This window comes from Hylobates moloch, unplaced genomic scaffold (assembly GCF_009828535.3).
Source record: "Hylobates moloch isolate HMO894 unplaced genomic scaffold, HMol_V3 SCAFFOLD_3, whole genome shotgun sequence".
NCBI lineage: Eukaryota > Metazoa > Chordata > Mammalia > Primates > Hylobatidae > Hylobates > Hylobates moloch.
Genome location: NW_026652278.1, coordinates 154,710,891 through 154,727,605, shown reverse-complemented (window position 1 = coordinate 154,727,605; position 16,715 = coordinate 154,710,891). Strand labels below are relative to the sequence as shown.

At 34.4% G+C, this 16,715-nt stretch overlaps 1 protein-coding gene across 1 annotated transcript in view; it reads right to left on the bottom strand.

Moving 5' to 3' along the window:
• Window positions 1-979: 979 nt before the first annotated feature.
• The window catches only part of TLL1 (tolloid like 1), a 259,709-nt gene continuing 243,973 nt past the window's right edge, over window positions 980-16,715 (bottom strand). Inside the window, exons 13-15 of the mRNA XM_032174071.2 lie at window positions 14,893-15,106; window positions 6,686-6,936; window positions 980-5,496 (exon numbers count right to left, since the gene is read on the bottom strand). Of these exons, the coding sequence (XP_032029962.1) occupies window positions 5,362-5,496; window positions 6,686-6,936; window positions 14,893-15,106 (600 nt within the window). The 3' untranslated portion in view covers window positions 980-5,361. The remainder of the gene's footprint in view (window positions 5,497-6,685; window positions 6,937-14,892; window positions 15,107-16,715) is intronic.

Sequence of the window (16,715 nt, the reverse complement as noted above, 5' to 3'; positions counted from 1 at the left end):
TGGCAGTAGAATACACATGCATGTTTCATTACCGAAATTTCAACTTTGGGGGGTTACTTTAAATTAATGCTTATCTCTTTAGTATGTAAACTTCACGAGAGCAAAGATTGCTACTTTTGTCTTTTTTATCTCGAATTCATAGTACTTAGCACAATATGAAGCATATTAACAGGCATTAAGCAAATATTTGTTCAGTGAAGAAACAGAATAAATGAGTGAGTAAAATACATTGTTGTACTATGCGTTTTGGTTTGAAAATGGCAAAACTTATTATGAGCGACCTTTTAATCCCAGGGAATTCAAACACATCTAATACACATATAGTAAAAGTATAAAAATTGAAAACTTTATGAAAAAAAATTTCATAAAGAAATGTTTCATAAAGAAACGTCGAAAAATTTATGATTCCCGAGGAATTGAGACATTTAGTCTCAATTATAGTCCCTTCAGGAATATCCACTAAATAATTCTTAGGGGAGGTTTACATACTGAAGCCTTATTATCTATAAGCCTTTCACTTTGTCCTTTCTGGGCAATCTTTCTGTTTAAATATTCTTAACATCATTCCTTAAAGTAATTCCTCCTACACCCCTATTACCACAGTGACATCACTACTGTGTTTTCAATGTCAGCTATCACTTTTGTGAGGCACTAATTCTAACATGAAAATATTACAAGGGAATATAGATGCATTTTTATATTTTGATGGAAATTTATTGTATTTAGCTAAATGTTTACAGTTGCTCTCCAAAAAAAAGAAAAAAAACCTAACAGAGCTTTTTAATGATAATGCAACTTTTTCTTCCTTAGATTGGTTGTAGAATTAAATATTATGGTTAATATAATCATCCTATAATATTATTCAATAGAAGCACCATTGAATCTATTTTTAAATATGTAATTTGCAAAATACACTGAAACATTGAGCACATGTTTAAAATAGTGTAAATCAGTTTAGTAAACTTCGTTGCTATTTGTTTTCAGATGCAAGTATGCTCTGAAAATTTGATAGTTGAGCAAAAACGAAATGTTATATAAGTAACTTTCCAGATATAAGGACAATACAGACAGACAGACAAAGTAAGGTCAGAGGGACTGGTGAAACCGCTACAACAGAAGCAATGTCAATATTTACTCATATACCTCCAACCTGGCAATAAACAAAGATAAGCCCTGATCACTAGGACCTTCTAAGTGCCTCAATCTGTGTATAGTTTAATGGATCTCTTTTCAACTGCTTTTTATGCAGATACATTTCCACCTACAAGTTTTTTGAAGTTAGAAGTTGATATTCATTGTATTCATTTGCTGCTTAGAATACTGGATGAGAGGGAGGTTATATGTAGTGAAATGTGCTCAGAGCCCTATAATTCCTTTGTTTTCATCCTGCATGGGTACTTGCATTAGGGTGTCATGGCTGGAACTAGAGCCACGTGACCAGCTTGGATTCAGGTTCAATATACCGGAGTGAGGGAAAGTTAGGCAGGTTGGAAACTAGACAGTGAAAATGCAGATGTCAGAAGAAAGTTTGGAGACAAATAGTACTATTTCACAAAATATCAGGGCCAGCCTTTCCACTTCTTGTTTCCTAATCTAATGACAAAGTTTCTCAGTTTTATAACAACAACATAAAAGACCAAAAGCTAAATATTCACTGGAAACCAATTACCAAGCACTGAAGCATAAAAACTTTCAATTCATTCACAGGCCACCTTTTTTCTCTTTTTGACAAGTTCTTATTACACATTTGTTGTTGTAAAATAGAAAGAATTACTGCAATTCGAATTATGTATCTTTAGAAGGCAATTATATTTTCTGCTTTCCTCCTCCCATGCCTGATTTAACAAGTGGCATCAAAAATTTTCCATAAGGCAAGTCTTATTCTTATTAGTAAATAATAGTTTCCAAATATTTGATAACTGTTTTAAGTAATTTATAATGTCACATAGGGTTGTAGTCCTTCTAAACCTACGTAAAGATATAATTTAATGTTTCTTTTAAAAATAAATTTTAACCTTACAAAAATAAAATTAGTCATTTGATGCTTTTAGAGATTTTTCTATATGGCAGAACAAAATTTGATACTTGAAGCTTACCACCAAAAATACAGCAGTATTACAAACCAAATAAAATAGACTAAGCTATTTTAAAACAAAGTTAAACAGAATTTGAATCTTATACTGTGACATATTAAAATGAGTCATAGATAGCAAAAATCCAGCCAACATAGGAATGGGATACTTGAGGGTTTTGGAAACACAATTACTTCTCATCCATTTCTTTTAAAAAGTTATTTTGCCCATTTAAGTCACGATCTCCTTAATAAACTACAGTTATTTTCAAAATTGACTTTTAAAAATAATTTAATAAAATCAAGTGAGAACAGTGTTTTTTCTTTTCTATGTATAGTCAGTTAGGACTTTGGCAAATATAAAGCACAACCAATATACTGATGTAGGGTGGAAAATAATTTAAAAAATTAATTTAATAAAATGCCTGGAGCAGTAACTAACAATTATTAACAACACAACAATGAAGCTGTATTTTCATTTAACAACACATTTAAGGCAAATGTTGAATTAATATAAAAATAATATGTGGTAAACTGATATCTGACATGATACAATAAAAATTAATTTTCACGTTGAAGACCTAGTTATGACAACATCTCTATATGCCTTCTAAATACCTAATTTCTCAGTTGTGCAGAGCATAGCTCACTGTGGTCTAATAAGATGTCAATCAGAATATCCAGAATATTTCTTAATATAGAGCAATACATTTCCCCTACCACATCAGGCAAAATAATTTAATATATTTATTTTCACAAAAGGCTCATACTAACTCCAAACTATAGTTTTTTTTTTTAATTTCTAGTACTAATTCTGATTCTTAAAGATAGCTATCATTGATATTCTAAATTTCATGCTGTTCTTGAAAAGAACAAAATGCTTACCCTGAAAGTTTTACTCTAATTCACCCCTAAAATTTACTTTATGTGGGAAAGTTTCACCATAAAAAATCTACTATTTATATAGGTCAAGATTGATTCTACTACCTTTGTAGAACAAGCAGAGACTCATTTATATAAGACAAACTGGGTTTCAACATCTAACTTTACACTGTGACTCTGGGAAGGTTACATAAATTCTTTGAGCCTCACTTTCTGAACTACAAAACGAGACCATGATGACAGTCCTCAAAGTGTAGCGTGGAATTTAAAAAGAGCTAGTGCACATTCCCAGCACAGGGGTAGTATAGAAGAGTATAGGTGTTAATGTTAATGACTTTTTCTCCTCTCTTTCCCATTTCTGGCATATTTTGGCTAACTGGAGATTAGTGAGAAAATATGGAAGAAGTTACTGGAATAAATCAGCTCTACTAAAAGGCTCATCTACATTGCAGGCAATAGTTATACATTTTCAAAGTAACATTCAATAAGATCAAAACGTTGGTTATAAAAATGTATTTACATTTTACAATTCATATGCAAGAAATTTTTTCAGGGCAACAATTTAAGAAAAAAACAGATAAGCTACATCTGTGTGTATAGTTTAATTTTGTAAAACTGAAAGAATATACCCAATTGTATTCAATGTTGTATGCTCATGGACAGGTAACAGAAACAAGGCTACTTCATACAGTAATCTATATTGACATCAAAATAGAGTTTCTCTAAAGGAAAGAGCCTTTCTTTAATGGGATTCATCAAAATTAGAAGTTCCCATTATTTGTCCATGAAACCTAAGGAAGGCGCTATTTCAAATGGAATTCTAGTAGAACTTGGCACATACATTTTAACTTTTCAACCACCCGTTATTTTTTACCTCTTGCAGTTTCACTCACTCAGACAATCACACATCTACATTCACTAATTTTAAAAACACACATGCCTTTAAAGCAGAAAATTCATCCTCAAATTACATTTTCTACAAAAAAAGCAGGACACCATATTTATATCCAATGCTTCAGTCACGGAAATGGATTTTCTTCATAGAGCTGTTAATTAACATACACTATTATGTTCAACACTTCAAAAGGTGTGTTTTAGGAGGAACTGTTTGATCATGTGCAAGAATTCTAAGGCATTATAAGTAGTTGTTCCACAGGACAAGTGCTGCCCTTGCAATGATATACTCTTGATATATTTGACAAGTCTTTAGTCTTCAAATGCCACCAGCCATAGGGAGACATTCGTAGTCTACAGGTGGGTTGGCTCAAAGGTCAAAAACTTGTTTAAAAAAAAGTTTATGGAATAGCACCATAAGAAGTCTTTCAGAAACAAATCTTTTTTTCCAGCATTGCATTTTGAAAAAAAATGAATGAATCCCAGGAAGAGAAAAATGAAAGAGATCTTTCAGTTCTCACAAGACCTACTTCTGCTTCATTTCATTTGTAAAAAATAGATTAACCATGACAACATCAACAATAATAACTACAACAATAACAGATCGACAACAAAGGAAAGACAATAGCAGCAGCAGTAACTTGAGTAATGAACCATCCAGACAGTCATTCAGAAGAATCCTGCTCACACCTCTTCGGAGTTTTCTCATAAGGTTGATAAGACATCACAGCCTTCTTGGATTTGTTGTGAAAAGGCAGCACTTCCAAAAAAAAGAACTAAGTTTACCAATTCACTGGGCATTTTCTGAGACTTAAAGAACTGATGTCTAGAATTTAACTGCAATAATAGACACCATTGACATTTCAAACTCACCAAAATGTAAGTACACTAAAGTGGTCTCAAGATCATTTGTGTTTCAGAGGTTAAGCTGGCCTGCAAGTGGAAATAATGAAGCAGAAATATCCCAGTTTCCAAACACCAGACACACACATACACATGGAAAGTACAAATCACCCTCAAAAGACTTCCATTTCACATTCACCTTATGTGGATCTGGTTTACACTGTATCCAAGATACAAAGTCAGCAATTATCCTAAGACAACCAGAACATTGTTTTCCAGTTTACGACCTGCAAGATCATTTTATGTCCCTAAATCTTGACAAATTGTCAAAAAGAACACTGTGGGGTCACAGTTCCTGAAATAAACTGTCTGAATTGTGAGGCATCTATTTCAAGCTGTGAACAAAAGCTTGTAGAGTCTTCCTTGAAGTATATGATGCCCTTTCACCAGCTTTATTAATACCATCAAGCATGGAGTTCAAATATCCTTGTAATGCTGATGAGGGTTTTGCTGGAAACTTCTCTTTTAGTACAAAGATAATTCTGGTCTTACAGGGATTTTTTGTTCAAACTGTTTGTATAAAACATTTGTGCCAATATCTTCAGTTTTAAAAAAAATATGTCTTCTCTCCATTATGCACATTCCTTTGTGTTCTGACAGAGGTTTTGGTGTTATTTTTTGGTATGTGTAGTGTCTGGATATCTTATGCTTTTGTATCTTATATGAAATCCCTTCTTGTTGATTGTGTCATCAGTGTGGAAATGAATTAAAACTGCATCTCCAATTGAATAAATCTCTTCTGGTGGCTGAAGGAAAACAAAAACAACAAGCAAGTAAACAAGCAATAAAACAAATCACTTTTTCTTCAGTGTAACGCATGTTTGGGAATACTTTTCTTTGGAATATAATTTAATCCTCCCAACAACCTTGGAGAGTAGTTGTAATCGACTTCTTCACTTTATAGAGGAGAAAATGGGATTTGGAGAAGAAAGTGACATGCTAGAGCTCACGCAGCTAGCCGGTGATGTAGCTGAGCTCTGAACATACATTACATTTTCTAAGTTCTGGGCACTTTTCTCTTTGGAACTTGAGTGTTTTTCCCTAAACTTTTAAGCCAAGTTCTCTTGATTTACAAATCAGTAAAGCGAGGTTCAGAGAGTGTAAAGAGATACTAAATGTGTTTCAGAGCCACTTCCAAAATCCAAATCCTCCATTATTTCTTGTTTTAATAATCTAAGCACCAAGAAGCTTTTTCATTACATTTCAGTTGTCATTTGGGCAGGAGTTCAACAGTATTACTGAAGCAATAGCTACTGGTAGACGTTTGAAAAACTGGGACTAATATCTTCAGGACAAAATATGTATTCAGAAGACTATAAATATATAAATATTAATGCAGTGAATCCTGGGGGAAAAGCACTGAGAAAACCTTATGTTTTTCTTTTTCTTATTTCTCACGGGCACCTCTTCTGACCTGTACCTGGCACTCTGCACCTGCATAAGTGACACTCTACAATGGAACAGTATCTCTGTAGCACTGCCTGTGTACACACACCAGTGGCTGACCCTACCACTGCTGCCAAATACATTTGTTAAAAAGAGAATGTGAATTAGAATGGTGTGCATGTTCTTTTTTTCCTTTATGCTTTAATTTAGAAACGTGACAGAATTGTCTATGGTGTGCGTTTAAATATGCTGCTGTTAGATTATTTAAATATTTATTGCATAATAAGAAGTTAGAACAATGGAAAAGTGATAAGAAATTATACCTACTGATTTCATTGGTTTCACCTGATATTATTCAGGCAACTTCATTAGAAGTGGAGAAGTGATAAGGGTAGAGATATGTTATATTTTGTCAAGCCATTTATAATACAATGTAGCCTTTTTTTTTTTTGCAAAAGCAATGCCAACTTGTGAATGCTACACATATCAATCATGAATCAATAGGCATCTTTAATCGTGTCTAGGATATCCTGATGGTGGTATATTTACCCCGGATCCACAGAATCGACCAAGCCCCACAGCTGTTGAATCGAGACCATCAAAGAGCTCCACATAGTCATAGCCACAGTCTGCCTCTTCTTCCACTTCAAACGTCTGGAAGGACAATTCAAGTCGAGAGCCCCGTTCTGATACTAACAGCCATTCACAGTCAACCTGTCCCGGGTAGTTGTTATCACCAAACTGAGCATGTGAGTACAGATCTCTGGGTTTTGATTCTGCTTTCAATCGTCCGCCACACTCTGCCCAGGAAAGAAAAATAAAATGAGTAAGATCAATGAGCTTTAACGGGTCCAATTTAAATTTCAGTGTAGTTTCGGTGTAGCCTAGCCATTGTCTAACTTCTGTTTCTACTTCCAGCGTCAGATACGTTTTCCACAACTGGAGAGTCAGCTAGTGTCACGGGTGCCCACCCAGGCCCCAGATATGGACGACCTGGCTTGGAATCTCAGTCCCAATGCCTCCTGGCCCTGTGACTCTGGGTAAGTGACGTCTTTGAGCCATAGTTTTCTCAAGGGTAAAATACAGATGAAAATAATGGTACCAATTTTAGTGAGGTTTGAGAATTTAAAACCTGAAAATCACTTAGAATCTACCACCTGGTAACTCAATAATTTTTAAAATTGTTCTACCTAATACTGTCTCCAGTCTCATATAACTATTTTCATAAAGAAGACGCCAGAGTATTAACTCAAGTTTAATCGTAACAATTTAAGAACCCCAAATGCAAAGAAGTAAGAAGTAACTTAAAATTCAACAATAGATATAAAACCCCTCTGCGTGTGTTTGTGTTATATGGAAGTTTCTATATAGAATATATACAATAGTAGTATTTTACTTTGATAGAAATATTTATCTCACTTGATGGGGAAAAACCTACATATATCATTAATTATAATTATCTTTGCAGTTCTATAACCTATCCAACGATAGTCTGTGTTTATTACATGAAAAAATTGTAAATGCTCCTCACAGCTCCTTTAAAAAAGACAAGTTAATAAGCATAGGCTCTACGAGTTATTTTTGAGTGACCTTTGTTGCTCAAGGTAAATACACCAACGAAATAAATAAGTGTGCATAAAATCTTTTAGTTAGTATAATTTAGAAAATAAAAGGTTTCAAACACTCTTTTCAGGAACACTTTGTGGTCAGAGCCCCAAAGCGCTTTTTTTTTTTTTTTTTGAGAACTCTCGCTCTATCACCCAGGCTGAAGTCCAGTGGTGTGATCTCGGCTCACTGCAACCTCTGCCTCCCAGATTCAAGCGATTGTCCTGCCTCACCTTCCCAAGTAACTGGCACCACAGGCGCTCACTACCACATGTGGCTAATGTTTTGTATTTTTAGTAGAGACAGGGTTTCACCATGTTGGCCAGGCTGGTCTTGAACTCCTGACCTCAAGTGATCCACCTGACTTAGCCTCCCAAAGTACTGGGATTACATGCATGAGCCACCGCACCTGGCCAGAGCCCTACAACTTTTTAATTACTGGAGATTAAATAAAGGCAGAAAGCCTACAATGCCCCACCAACCTATCCAAGCAAGCACGGTGGTTAGGAGGGAGATAAAAGAATGGGATATGAAAAGTGTCAGGAGAAAATAGAGTTTCTTTCTGTCCCTGTTTGTCAAGGATTGAAAGAGTTTCTGGGAAGCAGGAGTTTCACTGCTAAAATGAGGAACATCCCGGGGGAAATCCAATGTGGTAAGATCTGGAGAAGCAAAACCACTGGATAGCCAAGTACAATTGTAATACTGTCATGGTAGTCTGTGACCAGATAGTCCTTAGTGAAGATGGTTAGGCAGCTGAAATTCTAAACTGGACTTTTCAGATTTGTATATAGTTTACCCATATTGTGGTTTGGTGACTTTTAAATAACAAAATATTTCTGAATTACGGGTATGGAACCCCTTTCACACATGTCTGAATTCATGTGTGCCCAAGCAACTCCATGGGCGTTGTCATAAACAACAGCAAATTCAGAGACCTTTGTGTGACTAACATATGAAGGAACTTCCAGCTAGGGTTCCAATCACAAGAATGACTTCCCCATTGGGCTGTGTTACACGGTGAATGTAAATGTCCCTCCATCTTCCAAATGGTAGATGAGCATCTCACACAACCTACTGATAGAGGTGCCACTATTACAAATGTATTTATGTGAGGAAATATTCCTGAAAGCTGGAATACCAATTAGCCTTGGGATTTTATCTCTCAAGTCCCACAAACTGGAAGCCAAGCATCCTCCCTTTCCCACTACGGTGCTTTTCTTATCTCAGTTACTCTAAGAATTATTTGCTCCTTCCCAGTCAAATTTCCCGGGTGCAAATCTGGCTCTGTTCTTTACCAGCTGGGGGACTTCTTTCCACAACTTCTTTTCTAAAAAGGGAATCATCCATAGTACTCACATCATAGGGTCCAGATGAAGAGTGCGTAGGTTCATATATGAAAAATGCTTGAAAGGTGCCTGGCATAGTAAAACCCGTATAAATTTAAGCTACCATTATTATTGTTATTATTTTCCTATGAGCACATGTAAATGCCATCATCTGTGCTCTAGGATCCACTCAGGTATGAAATGAAAAACCAGGAAAATTGAACAACAATTTAAAGCACTATTAATCTTCTATTAGAAAGGAAAAATTCTATTTGTGAAGGCCAGTAAAATATTTTGTGAAAAATATTTCTGAATTCAACATATAAATATGTAAATCGGTGTAATCTCATTTACAGATTTTTAAAAATTCTACCTCTTCTCCAAGTTTGAAAATTGACTGATATATTTTGCTTTCAGCTTTTTAAAATAGCTTCAGCACTTGCATTACTTTTATTCCACAGCCCAGGAAGAGCTGCAGGGGAGGACCTGGAGATTTGGTGCAGGCAGCCTTTTGTGTGTCTGCCTCACAGATACAAGGTAGCATCACAAAGACCAGGATCCAGAAGAAGCAACCCTCCGCCAGCCACAGCTTGGAATAAAAATCAAGGAAGAACTGAAGAAATTAAACAGAAGAGGAAAAATGACTTCATAGTCATTTCCCCTTGAACTTCATTGTGACACAGATTCCTTTGCTCACATGACTTCATAGAGGATTTTTGAATCTGAAAATCACAGGAAGTTGTCTTTATGGAACTTTATTAAAAACTTCTAGAAAAATGGCCTACATTTAAAAACAAATGCCTTAAATTGCATTTAAGGACAATGAGAAGTCCCCCCCCACCGCCACCGGTTTTGCTTCCGTTTTCATTTATCTGTTGCAGTGCACACCCTCATTCCTATGGATCACCATTCAAACTAATAAACCTGGAATTAATCTCTAACTGTGACACACACACACACACACACACACACACACACACACACCCCATGACAGAATTCAGTCCACAGGATGAATTTGTAAAGAATGAAATGAACATTTGAATGCTATATGCAAAAGAGGTGTGATTTTATTAAACTGTAATTACTGTTGCACCAACCTATAATATGCCCTGAGAGAAATTCCAGAATAAAATAGGCAGCCTGAGGGCAGTTGCTTCTGGGTGTTTTCCAGAATCCTCCCGGCCACTCAAGCAATGGTCAATAGGTCATTTATTTTAATAGGACACTTTAAAAGATGATTTTTAAATACGGTGAACACATTTTCATCACGTATTTCATCAAATCTACCTACTCATTTACCAAGTCAGAAAAATATAAAACCAGTTATTTAGCATGTTGGCAATAGCATTTTTACATCAACAAAAGAACAGCCAAAGCGGTTCTTATAGAATTCTGACAAATGGAAAATGAAGCTGAATAAGAAAGGTAACAAGAAGGGAAGAGAAGCCTAGGGTGAACTTCATTTTAATTTGGAAAGACAAGTTTGTTTATTTCCTGGTAAAGTATTAAACTCCAGGAGAAATTTTGTAATTTGACCCATACATGCTTTTAGTGAACATTCCAATTTAATTGATTTAGATCAAATAATTTCCTTTCCAAAGAGTTTAATAATATTTTATTTTTAAATGTCATTGACAAAGAGCATGATGTTTTATATTACAGAAAAGAAGTCCCAAGAGAAAATGCTTTGATTTTAAAAATTATTTTCTCTCCCTGTTTCTCCTGTTTTTCTGTTTTATAGCCATATCCTCTTAGAAAAGACACAGGATTTTTTTTTACTAAAGATTTGTTTCCTTTAATTAACTTATTTAAGGCTGGAGTAATACCGTTTGTTACCTATTAAAATAAATTTGGAATTAGAATTTGAGCAAACTATCAGAGGAAAACAGAACTCTTTCCAATTAAGTCCATTTTCCGTGGACTTTTTTTTTTAACTTGTAAAGAAAAGCAGCCATCATTACACATTACAACATTTATAATCACCTAGTTTAAAAATTCATAGTGTTAGAAATTTTTCTTGTGCATAAAATTAAAATTGTATACAGAAATATAAATTTACCTAAGCAAATTAAACTGTATACTTAAGGATCCATCAAAAATAGCCATCCATATTCTAGAAGATAGTAAATAATGAATAAATGCTTTATACATGTAGCAAATGCTGACAGATATGGTACTGGACTTGGCTGTCTTGTCAGCAGAAATTGAAAGATAAATTGAAAATCATAAGTTTAACTTATCAGACTGTAAGCTGTCAATAGGCAGGAATTCCTTCTATTGTCTTAAAAATTCCCACACATTTACATTGTCCAAAGCAGATGCAAAATAAATATTGATGAAAGAGTAGAATAAATGAACCTGTTAAAGAGACTTTGAGGAGAAATAAAAGCAGACGTAAATAAGAGTATTTCAGCATGTATGACTACTAGAAAGCAATAGAAAAATAGAAATCTACCAGAAAAATTCCAAACTAGCTGAAAAAACAAACAAGTAACATAAAAAATTCTCAGAATAATAAAAGAACAGGAGTTAGGAAGCCAGGACTCTAATTTCAACTGTTATTAACTTCTTGTGCTATTTCAGTTACCATTAAATTTTTTAGCCTCAAATTTCTCATTTCTGAAATGACAGGGCAGGCTTAAAGAATATCCATGGCCCGTTTTGCCTAACAAATTGCTATTGGGGTTCCTCACGTGGGTGTCTGAATGGTTGTGAATGAAACAGGGAAATAAAATAAGCCTAGTCACTTATATATTTTGAAGAGATTTACTTAATGTTTCCATAAAGAAGCATTCAATCTTCACCTAATAAGAATGACAGTTTTATATTCATTTTCTTCCTAATCCAAAAGTTTTACATGAGAAAATATTACTGTAGTAGGAAGTACATTATCTTCGGAGACAATCAGAATTAGAATAAAATCCAGGCTTTGACACTATTTTAGAAACTGCAAATTAATCATCCAGATTTTCACTGTCTTCATCTGCAAAATGAGGATAATATCTATGTCATAGAGTTCTTTTGAGGATTCAATCTGTGTAAACTGTGTGTGTATGACTAAAATGCCCAGTGCATTCTCTACCATTGGATCACAATACATGACTGTAGGGAAAAGAAAGAGAGATCAGACTATTACTGTGTCTATGGAGAAACGGAAGACATAAGAAATTCCATTTTGACCTGTACCTTGAACAATTGCTTTGCTGAGATGCTGTTAATTTGTAAGTTTGCCCCAGCCACTTTGCCCCAACTTTGAGCTCACAAAAACATGTGTTGTATGGAATCAAGGTTTAAGGGATTTAGGGCTGTGCAGGATGTGCCTTGTTAACAAAATGTTTACAAGCAGTATGCTTGGTAAAAGTCATCGCCATTCTCTAGTCTCAATAAACCAGGGGCACAATGCACTGCGGAAAGCCACAGGGACCTCTGCCTTGGAAAGCAGGGTATTGTCCAAGGTTTCTCCCCATGTGATAGTCTGAAATATGGCATCGTGGGATGAGAAAGACCTGACTGCCCCCCAGCCTGACACCCAGAAAGGGTCTGTGCTGAGGTGGATTAGTAAAAGAGGAAAGCCTCTTGCAGTTGAGATGGAGGAAGGCCACTGTTTCCTGCCTGCCCCTGGGAACTGAATGTCTCGGTATAAAACCCGATTGTACATTTGTTCAATTCTGAAATAAGAGAAAAACCGCCCTGTGGCAGGAGGCGAGACATGTTGGCAGCAATGCTGCTTTGTTATTCTTTACTCCACTGAGATGTTTGGGTGGAGAGAAACATAAATCTGGCTTACGTGCACATCCAGGCATAGTACCTCCCCTTGAACTTAATTGTGACACAGATTCCTTTGCTCACGTTTTCTTGCTGACCTATTGTTACCCTGCTCTCCTAGCGCATTCCTCTTGCTGAGATAGTGAAAATAATAATCAATAAAAACTGAGGGAACTCAGAGACCAGTGCCAGTGCAGGTCCTTGGTGTGCTGAGTGCCGGTCTCCTGGGCCCCCTATTGTTTCTCTATACTTTGTCTCTGTGTCTTATTTCTTTTCTCAGTCTCTCGTCCCACCTGACGAGAAATACCCACAGGTGTGGAGGGGCAGGCCACTTCTTCACATGACCTCTATTAAGATAAAATTAGATCCTCTCAATGGAATGTTAATCATAATACAAACACCGCAAATGGCATGCATGGGCAGAAGTCATGCAAATTAGGGAGTTATGGAGTTTTATTGCTGTAAGTAACCTTGGGATTATTATTTTACAGACGAGAAAACTGAGATCCAAAGAAATGATCTTTTCAAAAGTTTCCTGCTAGTTAAGGGTTCATTGTAGCAGGAACCCAGATGTACCGACACACTGGGACATACTGGAACCTCTGTCATCCCACTTACAAGGGGTAAAAAGTGACAGTATAAAAGTAAGTTTTTATAAAACTAAGAAAAAAATAGATAATCTTAAAATACTATATCATCAACTATTTAAACAGTTTTGACAGCATATTTTCACACTACCTTCTTGGAACCTATGATGATGATATTTTCTAAAATGTGATGAACTCTGCACTATCAGTGAAATATTGACTAAGTAATAGGATTTTATTTTTCCACCCCTTCATTAGGTGACAAGTTACAAGAAAAATATTCAAGGAGTAAATGTCAAATGTGTGGAAAATCTCTCATTAGCATGACATTTCTCTGGTCCATGTAAGATTTTCCTCATGCCATAATATTTATATTTCTATTAATCATAAGAAGTAATTAATTTGTGTTATTGATAGAAGGCCAATGATTACTATTATTAATCAGATTAGTATCCTGACAATATCTTTATCACAGATTTCCATATAAATCTAATGCTCATAATAAAATATACTAGAGTGAAAAATAATGTTGGATAATGGAATAGTTAAAATTATGAATTACAAAATCAAGTGAAAGAATAAAAACAATCAGCAGAAATTCATGACAAAATTTCACTAAAATTATTTCATGGATGAATTTTTTGTTTTTATACCGTGTTTTCCACCAAGGCAAATTTCTCCCGTGTATCAATCGTTCATGCATCAGCAGTGCCACTAGGTGTCAGTATAAGCTAAATGACCAGCTAATATCTACATTTAACTGATACATTGTCTTAACTGAACGAAAAGGGGACATTCTCTAGATATTTTATGGAACACATAACTAAACTGTCTCCAAACTATAAATAATGTTACTCTATATTTTTGTCTAACATTTTTCATATTTTTCTAAATTAAATTCTATTTCTTTGAGATTTCCAGAGCAGTTAGTTGAAATCTGTAAGAGTAAATTAGAGAGTAGGATTAGGCAAAAGATCATGTTGCATACCAAATAAACAAAGGAAAAATAGAGGCTCTGTCAAATAGATCAGTCTTAAACTTATTTATAAAAATATATTAATGTAAAATCTAGCTCATCAGATAGGTTATTAGATAAAACATACATTTTTAATATCAAGCCATAGATTTCTATCTGTTAAAAATAACATATAAATCAAACTGCTAATGTTAATATGAAATACATTATATAGATATTTAGGTACAGTTCTACTTAAACAAACTGCACTGTTCTACTTAAGCAAACTGCACTGATCACAAATCAGGCAAAAACTATTGGGTTGTCCTAAATGCTAAACTGCAAAGATCTTTAGGTAGGATACTGTGTGGTTCTGCAAATATTTCACAAAGTGCTTCAATGAAATTTTATCTGCTATGCTTGGAGATTTATTTACAATCCTATTACTGAATCAAATTCACCAGAAGAGAAACCTGGATCTTAGTCAAAAAAAGAGAAGCATGACTCAAATTTGCTGACCTGTAGAATGTGTGGCTTGAAAGCCTTTTCTTTGAACAGATGCATCAGAAACAAACCGAACAAACATTTTATTTCCAGTAGCCACAAGGGGATCTGGTATCTTGTTGCCACATAGTCGTCCAAGAATTGGTGACTTTTCTGTTTCTCCATCAAATACTTCTAAGTGGTCATAAGCACATTCTTGATGCTGCTCAATCTCAAATTCACTAAAGGCCTTTTTTAAAAAGAAGAAATAATTTAAAAAAAAAAAAACAAATCACTCAAAATGAGATAACTTTTGGGACAGAAATACATATCAATAAAAAATATGTTCAGGGCATACTAATAATTTAATACATCTACAGCATAATTGAGAAAGATGTGAAATCAATACAATATGTAATCTCTGAAAAGACACAATGAAGAAAACAATGTAATAACTTCATATGAAATTCTACTATTTGGCCATTAAAACCAATTCTACTATTGCAATTCAATCTCAGAATTTAAACAGAATATTAAAAAATGGTATTTTATTCTGAATTTAATCCAAAGGATTCATCAGAAAATTTCAAACAATCATATTAAAAGATTGGGTCCTTCTGGGTTTGATAATCGTAGAACCCATTGAACATTATCCTACCCTTAGGCACTTAAACTAAACTCAATAAAGTATTATTATATTTTTACAAAACTAAAATGCAACAAATCTTCATAGCATAAATGAAAGAATAACTTTCAGTATATATTTCTTTATTTAGCTCTTACAAGCCATATCATTAGCAAACACTGATAATACTTAATGCTAAAATATTTTTAATTTACTTTTCATGTAGATGGTACACTTATTTTAATATTGGACATCTTGGAGAATTTGAATGCTTTGCTCTTATTTATGAAATTTAAAAACTATTCTAATTTATCTGTGTTGTAATTTTCATCTGTGTGACTTAGCACATTTAAAATAAAAAATAATTAAATGTATAACACACTACAGATCACAAAGGAAAGTTTAATTGAGATGGATGAAAATAACATTGTCCAAGCTATTAATAATTACATAAATTACAGGTTATTTGCTATTGCCAAAGGCTCTTTCCTTTCCCCAGAAAAACAATCATACATTGAAGAAATAAAGCCGTCATTCCTACTTAAGTCTATAGAAGAAAACTAAAATATTATAAAGCAAATAAACATGAAAAAGTATGAAATATACTTCAAATTTGGTTAATTTGCTATAATCCCTCCAACAAAATATTGGCATATGAATTTTAATATAGTTATTTTCTTTGATACAGTTTTACTGAAGTGATCATAATGTTCAGACTAATTGAAGACATACAAAAAAAAAAACAAAAATTGCTCTGTCTCCGTGTGAACCCACTATCTATTCCATACCACACTACATCACCCACTATCACTTCTGACTTCGGAGGAGTGAGGAAAGAAATGAAATAAACAATTCATATTAACTAGGGAGTAGAAGAAAGGAATGGAGTTACTTAACGGAAGAAAGAAAAGGGGGAAAAAAAGCTGATCTCACTTTTGTCTCTTTCCACTGAACTCTACTTAAAAAGTAGAAATAAAAAAAATTATAACCAATAAGCATTAGAGTAATTGTTTGTTGTAATCATTATGGATGAAAAGGAATGCTTACTTCATTTGACCAAAGACACTGGCTAGTACAAAAAGACTGAACATACCACAAAGAATCTCACTGGAAAGAGAAGACAGTGTAGGGAAATACAGTGAACAAGGAGACATCAGTAGAGTCTATTTATCCTGAAGCACAACATGCAAAGCAGGTGATAACTGAGGGAATGTGTCACTTGTTAATCTCTGTA